This window comes from Myotis nattereri, assembly GCF_964212035.1.
Source record: "Myotis nattereri genome assembly, chromosome: 2".
NCBI lineage: Eukaryota > Metazoa > Chordata > Mammalia > Chiroptera > Vespertilionidae > Myotis > Myotis nattereri.
The window spans coordinates 28,127,737-28,148,849 of record NC_138076.1 but is presented as its reverse complement, the minus strand read 5'-3'; the positions used below and the strand labels follow the sequence as shown (position 1 = coordinate 28,148,849).

Here is a 21,113-nt window from a genome sequence, read left to right as displayed (position 1 = left end):
CCAGGTTCGATTCCGGTCAAGGGCATGTACCTGGGTTGCGGGCACATCCCCCTAGGAGGTGTGCAGGAGGCAGCTGATCGATGTTTCTCTCTCATCGATGTTTCTAACTCTCTCTCTCCCTTCCTCTCTGTAAAAAATCAATTAAAAAAAAAAAAAAAAAGAATGGCGATACCAGGAACACATCAAAGATAAACTTACAAATCCTAAAGTGCGCTTTTCTAATAACCCATTCCGGTGGCCTTTCTTTGTTTTGATTGTAAAGTTAAGTTTAAGTAGCACTTTAACCTTTCCCTTCAAATAAACCTTTTGATGTTAGTTCTCATACAAAATAAATAAAATTTAGTTAACAAACAAAAACAGATGGAGGTGCAAGGGAGGACATAAATGAGAGAAAATCCAGTAAGTATAAAAATATGCTGTTCAGATTCAGAATAATTTAATAACTCTTCATGATTTCATATGTATCTGGAAATGGAACAGACACGTGTCCTGAGCCTGTCACGAGAGGTAGGATTCCAGCGTTTGGTACGACGTTCCAGGACAGGGTCAGAGTGACATTCCTGTTGCCCTTGAGACCATTTCCATCAGTCAAAGAAAAAATATTTTGTTTTCATATCTTTCAACAGCAGCTTCGTATGATCACCTCTCAGAACAATCTTCTCCCAAAGGACAACCTGGTTCAGAGCGTTATTTTTTGTTGAATTCTCTGCTGATAAATAAAGAAACAACTGCTTAACATTCCAAACAAATATATTCTCTAGATCTGCCGTTATGTCGAAGTTAATGAACCCCAGGTCGCTTCTTTCTCTAGGTCCAGTGAAGTCTTCCACATTTTTCAGCATGATCCGCGAGACGTGCAGCCGCACCGGCACCTCCGGTCCTTGAAGGCGGTGGTGATGAAGCAGCCGAAGGTGAGCGCCGCCATCACGCTCAGCGAGAAGGCGAACAGCGAGTTCGCTGGAGACAGCACCCTGTTCATCGCGGCCATCGAGCTCCGTTCCGCACGCCTATTTTATTGTTTTTGATACAATCGCAAATTAGACTGTTTCTTAATTTTCTTTCTTTTTTTTTAATCTCTTTATTATTGAGAGTATTACAGATATTGCCCCCCTCTACCCGGATCCCACCCCGCCCCTATTTATTGTCTGTGTCCACGGGTAACGCACGTATGCATATAAGTTCTTTAATCTCTTCCTGCCCCCCTCCCAACTTCTCAGTTTATTCCATGTTTCCCAGCTCTGGTTCTATTTTATCCATTATTTTGTTCATAGATTCCTTGTTTGTTTATTTTGATTTTTAGATCCAATTATTGATGGATATGTATGTATTGACTATTTACTGTTTATATTTCTTCTTCTAGACTTAGTATATAGTATCATGTCATCTGCACATGGCAGTTTTACTTCTTCCATTCCAATTTAGATGTATTTAATTTCTTGTCTGGAAAAAGTGAGAGTGGAATTTTTGTTTTGTTACTGATCTTAAAAAGTTTTTAACTTTTTACTCTTGAGCATGATGTTAGCTATGATTTGTCATATATGGCCTTCATTCTGTTGAGGTATATTGCCTCTCTCCCCACTTTGCTGATAATTTTTATTATAAACAGATCCTAGATTTTGTCAAATGATTTTTCTGCATCTATTGATCATGACATAATTTTTATCCTTCATTTTGTTTATGTGGTATACCATGTTAATTGATTTGTGGATATTGAACCAACCTTGTATCCTGGGAATAAATCCCATTTGGTCATGGTGTATGATTTGTTTTAACGTATTGTTGGATTTGGTTTGCTAATATTTTATTGAGGATTTTTACATCCATGTTCATCAGGGATATTGACTTATCATTTTCTTTCTTTCTTTTTTTGTAGTATCTTTGTCTGGCTTTCTTTCTTTTATTTTTTTAGAAGACTAATTTTTTTAAAATTAAATCTTTATTGTTCAGATTATTATTATTACAGTTGTTCCTCTTTTTTCCCCCCATACCTCCCCTCCACCCGGTTCCCACCCCATCCTCTACCCTTACCCCGCTCCCCCAACTGTCCTCATCCATAGGTGTACGATTTTTTTCCAGTCTCTTCACTCTGGACTCTGTCTGGCTTTCATATTAGGGTAATGCAGGCCTTGTAAAATGAGTTTGGGAGCTTTTCCTCCTCTTCAGTTTTTTGTTTGTTTGTTTGTTTTTTGTTGTTGTTTTTTTTTTTGGAATAGTTTGAGAAGGACAGGTATTAATCCTTCTTTGAATGTTTGGTAGAATTCACTTGTGAAGCCACCTGGCCCCTGACTTTGGTTTGTTGGCAGTTTTTTGATTACTGATTCAATTTCATTTCTAGTAATCAGTCTGTTCAGATTTTCTATTTCTTCCTGGTTAAGTCTTGGAAGATTGTATGTCTTTTATTTTTTATTTTAAACAATTAATTAAAAAATCTTTATTGTTGAAAATATTATATATGTTCCCTGTTCCCACTCATTGACCCCTTCTAGTCTTCTACCCCCCACCCCCGCCCCATCCCTGCCCCAGGCCTTCACCACCCTATTGTCTGTGTCCAGGAGTTATGCATATATGCATACAAGTTCTTTGGTTGATCTCTTCCCACCCACCCCTATCTTCCCTCTGAGGTTTGGCAGTCTAGTCCATGCTTCTATGTCTCTGGATCTGTTTTGTTCATTAATTAAGATTGAATGTCTTTTTTATTCTTAAATATATTTGTATTGATTTCAGAGAGAAAGGGAGAGGGAGAGAGAGAGAGAAAAAAAAATCAATGATGAGAGAGAATCATTGATCGGCTGCCTCCTGCATGCCTCCCACTGGGGATCAAGCCTGCAACCCGGGGATGTGCCCTTGACCAGAATCAAACTCAGGACCCTTCAGTCCGCAGGCTGACACTATTCACTGAGCCGAACCAGCGAGGGCTAGATTGTATGTATTTTAATTAGTGTACTTATGCTATTCACATCTAAGTGGTTACTTAATAGTTGGATTCATATCTATCATATTTTTAACTGTTTTTTGTTTGTTGCATTTTTTTCCTGCCTTTTCTGCCTTCTTAGTTTTAATATAACATCTTAGGATTCCATGCCTGTCTTCTCTTAGCATATCAATTGTACTTATTTAAAAAATGTTTGCATTACTTGCCCAAGAGTTTGCAGCATACTTCCACAACTAATCTGGTAATGCTTCATATATAATGCAGATATTTTATAATACTGTACAGTATTCCAAATCCTTCTTCACATCCTTCATTACACTTGTCATTCATTTTACTTACCAATTAGCCATAATCACATAATACATTGTTGCTATTATTATTTTGAACAAAATATAGTCCATTCTGCATATCTATTGTTCAAAATATATATTTTATTAAATTTAATATATATTTTATTAAATTTAATATATATTTTATTAAATATATATTTTATTAAATATATATTTTATTAAATTTCTTTTCAGAAACCATGCAAGCAAAAAGTGAAATATTTAAAGTGTTGAAAGAGTCCTCTGGTGTGGCTCAGTAGTTGAGCATCAACCCATGAAACAAAAGGTCTCTGGTTGGATTCCTAGTCAGGGCACATGCCTGGGTTGCAGGCTCAATCCCCAGTGGGGGGCGTGTAGTAGGCAACTGGTCAATGTTTCTCTCTCAGTGATGTTTCTATCTCTCTCTCCCTTCCTTTCTCCCTCAAATCAATAAAACATATTTTTTAAAAAGGAGAAAAGTTCAATCTTCTCTCTTAAAAAAAGCTTTTGCTTTTTCTTATTTTTAATTCATCTAATAGATCACAGCTAGGCCTTGGTAGCAGCTAGGCTCTGCCACCACTGTGCTTGGCTGAGTTCACAAATCTGTTGTAACTTGTAGCCTCCCTGTAATGTCTCTGGCTCTCTTCCCCTGCTAAGATTTGTTTCCTGGAAGTCATTAAAACCTTCTGCCACTGCTATAGCTACTGCTGCTGCTGCACCTGCCACAGCCACCTTGGTTTCATAGTTTGGCAAAGTATAGGTTTCCACCACCATAGAGGCCAGAGGTTCTGGCTCCAAAGTTTCCTCCTTTCAATTTAATGGACAAACTGAACTACCAAGCAAAACAGAGACAGACTCATAGAGAGCAGGCAGACAGCTCAGGGGTTGAGGGGAGGGTGGGGGAGAGGGATTGAGCAAAAAACAAAAAAGAGAACTCATGGACATAGACGACAGTGTGGTGATTGCAGGGGTGAAGGGAGATGGGTGGAGGTGGAAAAGGGCATAGAGGAAATAAATGGTGATGAGAAAATAAAATAATCAAAGTTTTCTCCTTTCGTGGGTCCAAAATTAGAAGATTGATCGTTGTAATTGCCGAAATCCTTGTAGCTTCTGCCACCTCCAAAATTGCTTCCACTACCACTGCCAAAGCTGCCTCTGCCTCCTCCATGGTTATAGCTGTCACAGCTGCCACTCTCGCCATAGCCACTGCCCTGGATTCCATAGCCCTGTCCACCACTTCCACAGGTTCTGCTTCCTCCAGAGTAACCAGGGAACCTCTTCCATAACCACCATCATTACCAAATCCACTGGAACCATCCCCACTGCGACCATATCCACCACCATCATGGCTGCCACCAAAGCCAACTTGACCACTGAAGTTTCCCCCAGGATCGAAGTTGTCATTTCCACCAAAACCACCTCCACAACTTACTCCGAAGTTTCCAGAAGAACTTTGACCTCGTTGGCTGAATGAAGCACAACCATCTCATCTCTTGCTTAGACAGGGCTCTTCTTACTTCACAGTGGTGGCCATTCACAGATGGTATTTCTCAATGACAACATTGCATACAGAGTTATGGTCATCAAGGGTTACAAAAGCAAATCTTTCTTTTTGTCACTGCCCCGGTCAGTCATGATTTCAATCCCTTCAATTTTCCCATACTGTTCAAAATAATCTCTTAGGTAATGTTCTTCAGTGTCTTCTTTGATACCACCGACAAAAATCTTTTTCAGAGTTAAGTGGGCACCAGGTCTTTGAGAATCTTCTCTTTGGTTCCACAACTCTTCCACCCACCTCATGTGGCCTTGCATTCATGGCTGCATCCACCTCCTCCACAATGGCACACATGACAGACCCAAAGCCTCTGGAGCACTCGGTGTTTGGATGTCTCATCACCGCACAGTCTGTGAGCATCCCCATTGCTCAGAAAGGCTTCTGAGATGCTCACAGGTTGTTTCAAAGCTCAAAGCTCTGATAAAGAGCTTCTGAAGCGGTTCAGCTTTTTGGGAGACTCTGACTTAGAGAGGACGACTGTGGGAGGGGCGGCAGTGTTGTTCATGCCCCAGAGTAGTCCCACCTAAGCAGGTAGAACTTGAGGATATTTATCCTTCAACTCTCATCAGCCTGAGCTGAGTGGTGCTCCCAGGAGCACTAAGTTGCAACTCCATCTAGCCTGCATAAGCACAAAACAAGAGAAAGGCCTCCCAAGTCCATGCAATAGGACAGGAGAGCTATGAACTAGAACCATTGGTGCCCAAAAGAGGGCATGAAGCAACAATTGTGTCACATACATTTTAAAACATAGTATAGGGGGAGATGCATAAGTAACAGCAGGTGTTATAGAGCAATATCATTAATGTGAATTAAAAACACAAGCAGAAACACCACCACACTACCGTAGACACATCACACTCATACCACATATGCGGACTCATTTCAATCACCGTATATAGGGCCTTGCGGGGTGGGGAGTGATGAGTGGGACTGAGGATAGAAGATGAAAGGATAGAGAATAGTAACTGAGGGGCCTCATGGAAATTGATGACAAAACAGTATCATAACCCAAGGAGAGTGATTTGAAACATCTATTTTCTGCCTCCTCTAGCTTAATGGATCTGCTTTTCCTGGGCCCTCCCAAAACCCACATTACACATAGGACATCTGGCTTCAGGTTCCTTAAAAGCAGGAACTGTGCCAAACACAGGACATGTTCCTCACAGCCTGTGGCTGGGGCTCATTACGTAATATAGCTCTCTAATCTTCTCCAATGACTTGATTTGAAAAGGAGGCACACAAGGTCAACCTCAGGCCCCACACCTACATTTCCCAGCGATCCCTGGGTGACTCTACCATAAGTAGACTCCAGGGAAGGAGCAGTTTGGACAGCTCACTTCTTGTGCTGGCTCTGCAAGTGGGAGGACTGCAGTCACCCTGGTCCCTGTGTGGGCTCTAGCAGATTTGGTAAGTAACTTTTTTATGCTTTGAAACTGGGGATTTATCTTATCTCCAATGTGAGTCCAGGAGACTAGATACTGCACCATTCCTGAATTTCAAGTCCAAAGGTGTTTCAAAAATTTCTGACATGCTTTATAGTGTAATGGTGGACATAACAAACCTTTGGGCCAAACTGTCGGGATTGGGGTCATAGCCATACCACATCCTCGCTGTGAGACCTGGGCATTGCTCAAAGTCAGTTTCTCTGCCAGTAAAATGAAGCTCCTTAGAGAGCTCACTTAAAAGGCTTGTGAGGATCAAAGAAGAGGATTAAAGAGCGAATGTGTTTCAGGGAACTGAATTCCCACGTTGGATAACTGAAACAGTGATGTCCATCTCTTCTGTCCCTAACGGGAGTGTCCCAAAGGGCCCAGTTAGTTCTGCTGGTGGCAGGTGCATAACCATTCCTGCTCCCTCTGGATTATGTGATCAGAACTTCTTTAATCCAAATAGCCAGGGAGGCTGAGATGCATTGTCAAACTACTGGAAGGAGACTCAGGGGAGATCTCCAGGAGCCATAAACTACAAGCATCAACTCCTTCACTGTCAGGCAGACTGAGGACACCCTCCCTGGCAGGGCAGTGCAGAATTCCATGGGAGAGCAGACAGCCCCAGCAGCCAGGGGCTTAAGGGCTTTCAGCTCCACGCGCTGCTCCCCTGCTCTGGCGCAACATCCACCGCAACACCTGGGCGGGCTTTTTGTTTTGTTTTGTTTTTTTGTTTTTTGTTTTTTTTTTAGAAACTGCTCCTTCCATTTGGAAGGGCCCTCACTTTAGTTTCATGCTCACGAAACTATTGATTCAAAGGAAATTGTTAACTCTCAACTATTTACTCTATCCCACCCTGAGGCTTACTTTGCTTGCCTATGTGCTTAAAGCGTCAGAACCAACTTCCATGAGCAGACTATCTCTGGATCAATCAGCTTTTCTTCTTCTATATTAGGCTCTTGGTTACAGTTTCATTTAAGGTGAAGAGGAAAGATCTTTAACCAAGTTGAAAATTGCTGTTGTATGTGAACGAATTCTAGAGATGGGGAACAAGTCCGTTCTGCATATGAATCTGCTCTGCAGAGATATATCCAAGAGGGTGATTTGCAAAGGAAGTAGCATATGGCAGAGGGATAAATCAAATAGTAGGTCCAACTTCAATACAGACCATTCAACAAAACAACAGGCATTGCTGTGATCCACAGAAACAGGTCCCTCTTTTGTCTGACATGTGAGGCCCTCTGAAATTGGCCTCATTCTGTGTATCTGACCTTTCTTCCACACAACTTCCCAAAATGCACCACTCATGTGTCTCAAGTCAGGTTCCCAAGATTCAGACACTCAGACAAGGATTTATGTGCAAGTAATTTATTACGGAAGTGCTCCTGGGAGTAACCAGTAAGTATTGGAAAAGAGAGATTGGATAGAGGAAGAATCCTAGCGGGTATGAGATTCAGAAAAATCCCCAGCTTCAGCTTCAGTTTCAGTGTGGCTATGAATTATGTCTTAGACTTTGCCAGACACAATGCAAGGGTATAATACCTTGAGCCAGAAACTCATTCACTCAGAGCTGCCCTGGCAGGATAGGCATTCCCTGACTTGCCAGCTGTCTGCATAGGAAGGAAAATCAGTTCCAGGAGTTCTTAAGAGGTCCTCCAAAGAGAGGCTGGTGTGCAGGTCCTTAAGCATGAGGACACAGAAGCCAGTCCAGAGGCACAGTGACATGGTAAGACATCTGAAGGGATCTGGGTGGTACAAACAGAATTCTCCTCATAGTAACCTCAGTCCTGAAGCGTCCTCAATCCCATGTGCCCCCTCTAGGTACACTGAGCATGCTCTATTCCTTACCCCACTGTTCATGGTGGAGGCCAATAGGTCTAATGGGTTTCATTTACTTTAGACAGAGAATACCCTCTCCAACTCCCTTCAGGCTCCACTCTTCCCCAATTATTATACTGGATGCTTCCTGCCTTTCCAGTTCAGTCATTTAACCAGATTATGCTTGATCAAATTTTCCTAGAAATTTGGTATCTTTGATTTTTTTTTCCGACTTTTTTTTTTTAAATATGTTTTATTCATTTTTTATAGAGAGGAAGGGAGAGAGGTAGAGAGTCAGAAACATCGATGAGAGAGAATCATCGATCAGTTGCCTCCTGCACATCTCCTACTGGGGATATGCCCGCAACCCAGGTACATGCCCTTGACCGGAATCGAACCCGGGACCTCTCAGTCCGCAGGCCGACGCTCTATCCACTGAGCCAAACCGGTTTCGGCATCTTTGATTTTTACATTTCATTTTTTGCTTTTGGTGAGTTACTCCTGGGTCTTTCTTCTTTCCTGAGATATACTCAACACTGAGCTCAGATATTGGTTCACTAGAACATCCGTCTTATTGATGCAGGTTATCTGCTTAGACTCTACTTTATTCATATCACATACATAAGCACATTTCCATTTACTTAATCATCACCTTTAACTAAGATTAATAGACAACATCATTTGTGGCATGGCAACTTTGAAGATCTGAGTTTAAATACTAGATAAATGAGTAATCTTGGGTAAATAATTTCAATCCATGAACTTATAACTTCCTCTTCTTAGAATTAAATATAAGTATAGGTATCAAATTCTTAAATTTGACCCTAGAAAATAGTAAGTATTTCAAAAATAGTAATTACTATTAATCGATTATTTGTTTACTTGTATTTTTATTTCTAAAAGTTTTGTAAAATCTTTAGGAGAAAGCTAATCAGAATAATTGTAATTACATGTTAGAAAAATCATATTTTCTAGAATTGAGAAAAAAATAAAGGATAAAACTTTATAAACATTTTCTAAACTCTCTTAAATTGCATAGAAAAAGACTAGAAATAAATACATCAAATTATTGATTATAATTCTTTCTTAGTGTTAAAATTAGGAAAATTTTTTCTCTTCAAAGAATTCGGAATTTTTTTTAGTGTATCATAAGGACTTAAAAAATGTTTCTGTAGGATAGGACAGTGGTCGGCAAACTCATTAGTCCACAGAGCCAAATATCTACAGTACAATGACTGAAATTTCTTTTGAGAGCCAAATTTTTTAAACTTAAACTATATAGGTAGGTACATTGTTATTAACTTAATTAGGGTACTCCTAAGGCTTAGGAGGAGCCACATTCAAGGGGCCAAAGAGCCGCATGTGGCTCGTGAGCCGCAGTTTGCCGACCACAGGGATAGGACATACTTTCTAAAAGATTCCAGTAATGTGCAGAAAACACATTAGAAATCAACATTAGTAAAAAAGAGTCAAGTTTTACTATATATTTTTGTTCAAGTAACCATGTTAATTTAACATTTCTATTTCCATAAAACTGGTTCATTCAATACCCACAATTCTCATATCTTTTCTACTCTTAGTTTTGTAATAAAAGGAGCCAATGTTGTCCATCAGTCCTTTGCTGTGGCCTCTCTCTTCTTTCTTTATTCATTTTAATTTGCACTTCATTGGCCAATTAGGAGGTAACACTTTATTGGGGTAGTTAGCTCATCATTCACTCATTCCTCAGGTTCTTTCATTTTTGAGATTATGTTCATATTCATGATACCTTTGTGATTAAATGAAATTCTAGCTGAGAATAGTATTTTGGGATCAGACTTTTCTCTTAACTTGGTAACATATGACTGTGGAATGTTCTGATGCCAGCCTGATAGTTCCTCCCTTCTAAAGAGTTTGCTTTTCTGCCAATACCCAAGTAGTTTTCCTCATTTTTTTTCTGTTAATTCTAGAGTTTGGACCAGGAAGAAGAAACTTTCTAAGTGTTCCGAATTAAGACAAAAAATTATTCTACATCTAACTTCCTTAGAAAGATATTCAGTGCTTTTCTGAGACATCTCAGTGGGCTCCCTAAGTGTGTTTACTCTGTGCCTTTTAGTCTTCTCTTATATTTATGAGCAAGTCAAAAAAGGAGTGTATCACTACATAGCTAAGCAACAAGCCAATATGTAAACTTTATAATGTTTTCAGTCAGTTAGATCCTAGCAACTATTTTCTAAATGCTTCCATATTTCACCATATATCATAACTTTAGTAGTACACAACCCCTTAAATTGAGTCATGGAATGCTCAGGTATAATTTGGTTACAACATGTTGCTTACATCTAGGAACATAACAGAACTGGCTTCTTTGGAATGGACTTGAAATTACTAAATTCTAAGTTAACATATCTTTAAAAAACACACAGAAGCCCTAACCGGTTTGGCTCAGTGGATAGAGCGTCAGCCTGCAGACTGAAAGGTCCCAGGTTTGATTCCAGTCAAGGGCATATACCTTGGTTGCAGGCACATCCCCAGTGGGGGCTGTGCAGAAGGCAGCTGATCGATGTTTCTCGCTCATCGATTTTTCTAACTCTCTGTCCCTCTTTTTTCCTCTCTATAAAAAAATCAATAAAATATATTTTAAAAATACACAGCAAACAAAATATAGCCTTTAAAGAAAAGTTATAAAGTAATTTCCAAATAAAAGGAATGTAGGACAACCCAAGAACAAAACAGTCAGGCAAGTCTAAACAATATTTTTCTTGTGCCACATCACCCACCCTCTTTACTTACTCAGCACTGCTTCTGCAGGTCGAGGCAGAGAGGGTTTGGGATGGGCTCGTTAAATTATAGTAGTTCTCTCTGTGTCTGAGAGGTAGAGTTTTAGAGCTTGTGTAGATAGATGTTGATGAAGGATACAGATTCAAGTTAGGATGAGAAGAAATGAAATGAACTATATAGATTTTGGGGGGAAAATGTTAGTCATTAAGAGTAGAGAAAGCAGAAACACTAGCAGAATGGGAAGAATAGCTGATCAAAAAAGACAAATAGGAGAATCCAAAAGTAATGACATTAGGAGGGGCAACAGAAACACTCAGCAACTTCTACAACACCAGGCCCCCAGCAGGCTCCCAGGAACCCAGGACCTTGCCTCAACCCAGCACCTGCCAGTGTCAGTAACCTTATGATACAAGATCCCAATAGGATCCCATGACCCAAGGCTCCAGGTTCATCCTAATGACAGCCTGCTGTAGGAGCCCCAGGTAGCTCCCATTGTCCACAGAAACTTCCTTGGTACCAGATACCCAAGGATTCCCTATTAATCTAAGTTCCTCATTAACCCTGGTACCTCCTGGCTACAACAGCTGTAGGCAGCACCTATGGACCCAATTGGCTCCCACAGCACCACACTTTCAGCAGGTTCCTGCACAACCCAAGTCCCTATCTCACTTTGGTGCCAACCAGCTAGAACAGCCCTAGGTGTTTCCTGTGGCCCCAAGGCAGTTCCAAAGGCATCAGCCTCCCATCAGTCTCTCACAAATCGAGGCCCAAGTTTCACTCTAGTTCCTGCCAACTCCAATAGCTCTAGACAGCTGTATTGTTCAAATCAGCTTCATTGGCTACAGGCTCTCAGAGAACTACTGTGAATGAGGTTCTTGGCCCACCTGAGTACTAGCAAGCTCAGGCTGCCATATGCGGCTTAGAGGCCACAGACAGCCTTTTGGTTCCAGTCAGACTCCTCAGCTCCAGGATCCTAGATGGCTCCCTGATCCACACCAGTACCTACTGGTTTACATGGTCCCAGGCCTTTCCAGTGGCACCGGGCTTTTAGCCCACCCAGGCACCAGCTGATTCCCAAGATAACAAGCTTCCAACTGTTTCTGTAAGCCCATGTTTCAGGCTCATCCCAGCACCAGCTGGCTCCCCCACACCAAGGGCAGCTCCCAGTGGGCTTGAGCTAACCAAGACATGTCCCAGCAGAACTAGCCCTGTGGCCCTGGGTGGCTTCCTATTAATGTCCATGAACCCAGACTCCAGGGGGCACCTCTGAGCCTAGGTTCCCAGCAGAGCCCAGCACTAGGCGGAGTACTGCCATTCTGGCTTTGGACCTAACCTAGCACCAGCTGCAGGAGACGTCCCAAGGGAGTGCTTACACAGAAACTACAGACTCCCCACCCAGAATTTCTGGACAGGGTGACTGGGGAAATGCTTGGACTGTAGAAGTCAGCCTGTAAAGACTGGAAGGTCTTTATATGGACAGACATCAATGCAAGTCCATAGGCGTCATGAATAATCAAGGAAATATAACTCTTCCAAAGGAAACTAATAAAATTCCAAAACCCTAAAGGAATGGAAATCTATAAACTGTTTGACAAAGAATTCAGAATAATCCTCTCAAATTCAGTGAACTACAAGATACACAGAAAATGACATTAAATTAGAAAAAATAGTTAGAAAAATAATGTATGAACAAAATGAGAAAATAAATAAGAAACAAAAGTCATTAAAAAACAAAGCAGAGCCCTAACCGGTTTGGCTCAGTGGATAGAGTGTTGGCCTCTGGACTGAAGGGTCCCAGGTTCGATTCTGGTCAAGGGCATGTACCTTGGTTGCAGGCACATCCCCAGTAGGAGGTGTGCAGGAGGCAGCTGATTGATGTTTCTCTCTCATCAATGTTTATAATTCCCTATTCCTCTCTGTAAAAAAATCAATAAAATATATATTAAAAACGCAGAAATTCTAGAATTAAACAGTAAAATGACTGTACTGAAGATTTCAATGGAGCTTCACATCAGACCTGACCAAGAAAAGAATCAGTGAACTATAATACAGACCATTGAAATCATACAGTCAGAAGAGTACAAAGAAAAAAGGATGAATAAGAATGAAGAAAGCCTATGTTAATTATGTGATATGACTAAAGAAACAATCGATACTTTATTGGAGTCCCAGGGAAGGAGGGGGGGGGGGGAGAGAAAAAACTTAAAGGAATAATGGGTGAAAAATTCCCAAACCTGACAAAGATTTAGATATCTAATTCATGAAGTTGATGTCACCTCAAAATTTCAACCAAAAATAATCTTTTCCAAGACACAATAATAAAATGGTCTAAAATCAAAGACAAGAGAGAATTTTAAAATCAGTAACAGAAAAAAAATCTCACATTAAGTATCCCCACCCCTTAACCTCCTCCCCCCCACCAGAAGGTTTATCGGCAGTTTTCTCAGCAGAAATCTCACAGGGCAAGAAGAGAGTGAGATGATATACTCAAAGTACAGAAAGGAAAAATAAAACTGCCAAACAAGAATACTTAGCAGCAAAGTAGTCTTTCCAAAGTGAAGAGACACTTTCCCAAATAAGCAAGAGCTGGGGGAATTCATCACCACTAAACCCCCTTTGCAAGAAATGCTGAAAGGAGTTCTTAAAGCTGAAAGAAAAGGATGTTACATAGCAAAAGAAAACATATGAAAATATAAAATATGCTGGTAAGGTATGCAGTAACTGAGAATGTTTTAATAATGTAATATGGTAGTGTGCTATCACTTAACTCAAGTATAAAGGCTTAAAGGACACTGCTGTATGTCAATTACATCTCAACTAGAGGCCCGATGCATGAAATTCGTGCAAGAGTAGACCTTCCTTCCCCCGGCTGCCGGCACTGGCTTCCCTCTGTCACCCGGGACCTGGGCTTCCCTCCGGCCGCCAGCAGGCACCTGGGACCCGAGCTTCCCTTGCAGCCCCGGCTTGGTCCAGAAGGTTGTCTGGAAGGACAGCAAGTCTAATTAGCATATTACACTTTTATTATTATAGATAAAACTGGGGGGAAGGTCCTAAGTTTAGATAACTAAAAAAATGAAACAACAAAACACAGCATGTTACTGATATAAAAATTACACATTACACAAAGTAACAGAATCAAGATCCCAGAAATAAACCCACTCACATATGGTCAAATAATATTTGACGAGGGAATCAATAATGTTACACAGAGAAAGGATAGTCTCTTTAATACATAGAAAACTGGACAACTATGTGCAGAAGAATGAAATTGATCTTTATCTTACACCACTCACAAAATTAACACACAAGGTTTAATGAAAGGTACTCCCAAACTGTAAAACTACTAGAAAATACATAGTGGGGAAGCTTCTTGACATTGGTTTTGGCTCTGATTGTTTAGATATGACAAGGAAAAGCTCAAGCAACAAGAGCAAAAATCAACAAGTGGGACTATTTCAAACCAAAAAGCTGCAGTCAGCAAAGGAAATAATCAGGAAATTAAAAATGCAACGTGTAGAATGGGAGAAAACATTTGTAAACTATCTATCTGATAAGGGGTGAATATCAAACACATACAAGAAACTTATTCATATGCAGACTGGTGCAGCCATGGAGAACAGTGTGGAGTTTCCTCAAAAAACTAAAAATGGAACTCCCATTTGACCCAGTGATCCCACTCCTAGGAATATATCCCAAGAAGCCAGAAACACCAATCAGAAAGGATATATGCACCCCTATGTTCATAGCAGCACAATTTATCATAGCTAAGATTTGGAAACAGCCTAAGTGCCCATCAGTAGATGAATGGATTAGAAATCTGTGGTACATCTACACGATGGAATACTAAGCTGTGGTAAAAAAGAAGGAATTCTTACCATTTGTAACAGCATGGATGGAACTGGAGAGTATTATGCTAAACGAAATAAGCCAGCCAAGGATAAATATCACATGATCTCATTCATTTGTGGAATATAATGAACAACATAAACTGATGAACAAAAACAGATCCAGAGACAGAGAAACATCGATCAGACCGTGAAACCTCAGAGGGAAGGTAGGGGAGGGTGGGGGTAAAGGGAAGAGATCAACCAAAGGACTTGTATGCATGCATATAAGCCTAACCAATGGACACAGACATCAGGGGGTTGAGGGCATGAGTGAGGGGGTGGGCGGACAATGGGGGGATAAGGACACATATGTAATACTTTAATCAATAAAGAAAAAAAGAAACTCATACAATTCAATAGAAAAAAACACACACAACCCTGAATAATCCAACTAAAAAATAGATGGAAAACTTGAATGGGCATTTTTCTATAAAAGTATTACAAGTGGCCACCAGGTTCATGAAAAGATGCTTAACGTCACAAACCTCAGGAAAATGCAAATCAAAACCACAATAAAATATCACCTGAAACTGTTAGAATGTCTATTATATAAAAGACAAGAAACAACCAGTCTTGGTGAGGTCATGTGAAGAAAAAGAAATCCTTGTATAGTGCTGGTGAGAATGTACAGCAACTATAGAAAACAGTATGGAGGTTCCTCAAAAAATTAAAAATAGAACTATCATGTGATCCAGCAATCCGACTCTAGGTATACTGCCAAAGGGAATGAAAACACAATCCTGAAGAGATCCCTCTCCCCCCATGTCATTGCAGCATCATAGAAAATAGTCAAGAAATGAAAACATCCTAAGTGTCCATCCAGCCATTTGAGAGAAGAAAGCCATAGCTTTTGCCACAACATGGATGGATTTTAAGGGCATTATGATGCTAAGTGAAATAATTTAGACAAATAATGTTAAATACTTTATGTTTTCACTTATATGTGAAATCTGAAAAAAGCCAAACTCATGGAAACAGAGAGTAGAATGGTGGTTGCCATGAATTAGAGGGGCAGGGGGTTAGGAGAAGTGGGGACATGTATGTCAAAGGGTGCAAACTGCAAGCTAGAAAATAAATAAGGTCTAGAGAATCTAATAAAAAGCATCTTAACTATAATTAACAATACTACATGATATACAAAAAGAAATAAAAAGGAAGTTGGTAAGAGAGTAGGTCTTAAAAGTAATCACCAACATAAAAAAAGGTTACAAAATGGTGTTAGCTAATCTCATTATGGTAATCACTTTGCAATATAAATGTATCTAATCATCACATTATACACCTTAAACTTACATATCTGATATGTCAAAAATAACACAATAATGAAAAAATTTTTTATTTAAAAATGAATTTTAAAAATCTTTAAAAGAATTATAATTACAGATGTTTATAACCACTTTAACATTAGCATTAGTCTGTATATACTTAAAATACATTACTATAATTAACCTACTTAAGGAAATCCAACTGCAAATGTAACAGTATGTGTTTTGTTTTCTTTTCCTTGCCATAGGGGATCATGGACATTGAAGCATATTTTGAAAGAATTGGTTATAAGAACTTTAGGAACAAAGTGGACCTGGAAACGTTAACTGACATCCTTCAGCACCAGATCCAGGCCATTCCCTTTGAGAACCTTAACATCCACTGTGGGGAACCCATGGAATTGGGCTTGGAGGCTGTTTTTGATCAACTTGTGAGGAAGAACCGGGGTGGGTGGTGTTGCCAGATCAATCAACTTCTGTACTGGGCTCTGACCACAATCGGTTTTGAGACCACGATGCTGGGAGGCAATGTTTACAGCGTTTCAACTGAAAGATACACCAGGGCTATCATGCACCCCCTGCTGATGGTGACGGTGGGTGGCAGGAAGTACATAGTTGATGCTGGGTATGGAAGCTCTTACCAGATGAGGCAGCCTCTGGAGTTAATTTCTGGGAAGGATCAGCCTCAGATGCCGTGCATCTTCCGCTTGACAGAAGAGGGAGGAACGTGGTATCTGGACCAAATCAGAAGAGAGCAGTACATTCCAAACCAAGAATTCCTTAATTCTGATCTCCTGGAAAAGAAAAAGTACAGAAAGATCTTCTCCTTTACGCTTGAACCTCGAACAATTGAAGATTTTGAGTCTCCGAATTCATACTTTCAGACATCTCCAGCATCTGCGTGTGTAAAAGACTCTTATTGTGCCGTGCACACCCCAGATGGAGTTTACTGCTTAGTGGGTTTTACTCTCATGCATCGAAGATTCACTTACAAGGATAACATGGATCTGGTGGAGTTTAAGACACTGAATGTGGAAGAAATAGAGGAAGAGCTGAAAAAGATATTTAATATTTCCTTGGAGAAAAAGTTTGTGCCCAAACACAGTGCATCTTGTTTTACTATTTAGAGCAATGAGTAATAAAGTGGATCAGTCCCCAAAGGCAAAGGAAGTAAAAATAAATGAATGGGACTACACCAAACTCAAAGGCTTCTGCACAGTGAAAGAAACCATCAACAAAACAAAAACGCAACCAGCCTAGTGGGAGAAGATATTCTCCAACAATACCTCTGCTAAGGGGCTTATATCCAAACTATATAGAGACCTTATACAACTTAAGAACCAAAAAATCTAACTAAAAATACTTTCAACAATAAAGTTAAATTTTAGAAAATGAGCAGAGGACCTGAATAAACACTTCTCCCAAGAAGACATAAAAATGTCCAACTGATATATAAAAAAATGCTCAAATTCACTAGCTATAAGGAAAATGTAAATCAAAACCTTATGAAAGGGAGGGGGGTAGTGCTGGTGAAAAAGGTGAAGGGGTTAAGCAACAACAACAAAACTTACAGACAAAGACATAGCATGGTGATTTCAGGAGGGGGAGGGGGTGGGTGAGGTAGAAGAGGGGAAAGGGGGATCCATGGTGATAAAAAGAGACTTGACTTGAGCCGGTGAACATGCACTGTGATAGACAGACGATGTATTATAGAATCGTACTCCTGAAGCCTATATAATGTTTTTGACCAATGTCACCCCAAATGGCTTAATTTTTTTAAAAAGAAAAAGGAAAAGATCCAAGATAGTTAATGCTGCGGAGAAATGAAGAATTGTCACAAATATAAACTTCTAATTTAGTAATGAGGACATCACTGGTGACCTTCACAAGAGCATGCTCAGTGGGTAAGTGGGGATGACAGCTTGATGAAAATGAACCAATGAGAATATTCAAATAAAGAATCAGAAACAGTACTTATTAGTCAGTGAAGACTGTACTTTGTAGAATATAAGCTACTGGTCCAAACAGGAAAACAAACTATAATATATTTCTGTGTGCTTACATACCAAACTCACAGCAGTCAGCTCTTCAGAGGAGGCGCTAGCTTTCTATGTAATGCTTTGCTTTTTACTTTCTTTCCTTTTTTTATTTTTTACAAGTAAAGTGCACTGGATTACTTATATCAGCCTTCAGAGACTGTTAGTATTTCCCTGTATCCTTTCTCTTCCTTGTGAGCACATGGCTAGATCACATTTTCAACACTCACAGCAGTTTGGTAGAACCATGTGACTGAGATCCAACCAATGGAATGTGATACAAATGATAGGCACAGCTTTCAGCCTAAACCATGAATGCTTCCCACCAGTGAGCTCACTGCTATCTTTCCCCACTGGCTGATGGAAGAGACACTGAGGACATAGAGAAAGTGGGGCCACAGATGAGAAGATCTGGGATCCCTGAACAACTGTAGGGTACAACATGGGAGGTAATATGGGTGAGAAATAAACTCTTCCTGAATTTTTCAGTGTTTCTATGTTTGTTTGTTTCAGTAGCTGGCTTCATTTACCTTAACAAATATGATAAATAAATATATAATTAAAATTATATTTTATCAGTATAAATTGGATTTATAAAAATAAAGAGCTATTTTTATTATGACGTGTGAAAAATGAGAATTTGGGGGAAGAAGAATGAGAATTTGGGGAAGTCTTTACTGTATCTAAGTAAACTGATCAATTTATTGCTTAAAGCAGGACACTTCTGAGAATGAAAGGGGAAACCACACATTATTATGCCAGGATAACAGGTATAAACCGGGACTGCCCCAGGCAGAGAAGCACAGTCATTTTACTCAAAAACCCATCCAAGATCTCATTATTAAGTAGAGAGTGTTTTTTCCATATATATTGCTTTAAAACAGAAGGTCAAAGGAAAGGTTATGGACCTAGAGATCCATGGACTGGGCCCAGATCATAACCAAGGACCTTGGACTTGCCTAATCACACTGTTCTCAACCATCACAAGAACTTCCCGGAGAGCAAAGATTTGGACCTATTCTTGTTCAATGATTGCAGCCAACCAGGGAGCCTGGTAATTAATTGCAGGAAACTCTGATATCTGCCAGCTCTAGAACTAGTCACTTAGAGTGGTTCTGAACATGGGCTGGGCGGCACACTGTGTGAGGAAGTCCCCACTCTACCACTTCCCAATTAGGTGACCGTGAGCAAGTTATTAACCAGTCTGGGCTCCACTTTGCCTGTAGAGTGGGAAGAAGAAGAATATTTCCATCAAAGGATTGTTACTGAGCACGCAATGAGATAAATAAGGTAAAGTGCTTTTAAAAATGCCTGGCACTGAAAACACTCCGGATAGGTCAGCCATAATGACTGCGGTTGTCAGAAACGATCTGAAATGTACATCTCATTATCCTGTTGGGTACAAGATGCATGGGTGTCCAGTGACCATATGATGAGGACTCTTAAAGAGAGACAGGAAGTTTGAGGCCTATATAGTCCTAACCCCAAGTCAATTGTTTCAAAGCTGGTAGATAAAAGGAAAATGTCTCCAAAGGAGCATTTTCAGACATTTCCCAGTGGACCTTGCTCTTCCCCACGTTACAGCCAGAGCATCTCTCCCCACTGAGACGGGGTGGACATGGCTTCTGTTTCCCCAGGCCTGTCTGCTTTGCTCTGCAGCTCTCGCCTGACTAGAACCTCTGTGCTCATGTGGGGCCCGAAGGGCTGTGAGGTCTCACTGTGTCCCACTTGACCAGCATGTAGCCTGCCCACTGCTGCCCTCCCCTCCTCGTCCAGGACTCCCAGAGCCAAGTTTCTGAGACTTTACAAACTACATTTCCCCTTTTTACTATAACAGACTTTCCTTCTACTCGATTCTGTCCTTTAACATCCTCTCTCCTCTTACCATGTTCATTTCACTTTTTACTCAAGTTCCAGCACCCCTGACTAGGAGGTCCCAGAAACCACGGCTGAAAGTCACGATTCTAAACTGATCCTGACTTTCCCCGGCCTCATGAAATTTGCTGCTTTTCTCAGATTGAAACCGGATACAATGGGTCTGAGGCCACCTGTCACTACTTGACCAAATTAAGCAGAGACAGGGTCGAATCATATATGAGTGTTTATTCCAATAACGCTGGTAGTATGGGGAGAGCACTCAGTCACCCTGGGAATTCTGCTCTGATCCCCCCTTGCCAGTTGGCTGATTATATACGCCTGAGGGAGAAGATAGGTATGTGCAGCTGTGAGCTGCAAGTGTAACAGAGAAAGCGGAGGGTAGGGGCTGTGGTTGGGCCTTCAGGAGTTCAAAGTCTGATAACAAGGTACTAATCTTTTATGATGTTACAAAGGCTCATCCTGTTCCTGAGGCAAACTCCTAGAGGGGGGCAGGGTCCGTGCACAGCAACTGAATCAAAGCGTGTTCTGTCCTTGGTCTGTCCTCAAAGTGTATTTCTTTTATGAGTAATGGACCCATCAAGCATCTTATCTTTTTATGGCCTTGTTTCATCCTCCAGTTTCCCAAGGTCTGTAAGAAAACCTCTTACCTATAGTTAGTAAATTGAGCAATTATGAAACAACTGTGGCTCTATTCTTATTACATGCCCTTCCCCACTATAAACATCACTATGGTCATGTCCCCCAAACAAAATCATGTCTGAAGTAGAAATATTATTTAACAATTTCTTTGAACATTTTAGTTAAAATCCAAGAATTCCAGATCATTCTGGAAATAACACAAAATTTTTCAAAGCATTCACAGGAATAGATCAAATATTTATACAAGAAATTGCTCCTTAAACTCATCTACAAATAGACATTTCAGCACTTTTCTATTTCCTAAGTAAGTATTTTTAATTTCCTCTTGGGGAACACAGTTTCAAGTTGAAAATTATTCCTTGAAGTGTTCATTTAAAGATACTAGAAGAGGGAGAACCAAGATGGCGGCATAGGTTAACGCCGGAGTTTGCTGCTTTGAACAACTACTTCAAAAGTGAAACTAAAAGACGGAAGGGACATCACCCAAAACCACTGGAACGCTGGCTGAGTGGAAGTCCTACAACTAGGAGGAAAGAGAAACGCATACGGACACTCAGAGGAGGCGCAGTGCTGAGGTCAAATTCTGAGGTGCGGAGTGTGCGGAGCGG

General features: G+C 40.5%; 1 protein-coding gene and 2 pseudogenes across 3 annotated transcripts; 1 reads left to right on the top strand and 2 right to left on the bottom strand.

Annotated features, from left to right (window-relative positions):
* Window positions 1-432: 432 nt before the first annotated feature.
* Window positions 433-1,093, bottom strand: LOC308514760 (signal peptidase complex subunit 3-like; annotated as a pseudogene). The gene has a single exon. The product of its transcript is annotated as a signal peptidase complex subunit 3-like (transcript).
* A 2,823-nt stretch (window positions 1,094-3,916) lies between these two features.
* LOC308514761 (heterogeneous nuclear ribonucleoprotein A1-like 2) lies at window positions 3,917-5,258 on the bottom strand (annotated as a pseudogene). The gene is made up of 3 exons: window positions 4,531-5,258; window positions 4,299-4,374; window positions 3,917-4,054 (listed from the first exon to the last, which is right to left on the bottom strand). The product of its transcript is annotated as a heterogeneous nuclear ribonucleoprotein A1-like 2 (transcript).
* Window positions 5,259-16,206: 10,948 nt separating this feature from the next.
* Window positions 16,207-17,079, top strand: LOC308514759 (arylamine N-acetyltransferase 1-like; the record flags this gene model as incomplete). The annotated part of the gene is made up of 1 exon (XM_081085046.1): window positions 16,207-17,079. The coding sequence occupies one exon, from the start codon at window positions 16,207-16,209 to the stop codon at window positions 17,077-17,079; it is 873 nt and encodes a 290-aa protein (XP_080941172.1).
* Window positions 17,080-21,113: the final 4,034 nt, after the last annotated feature.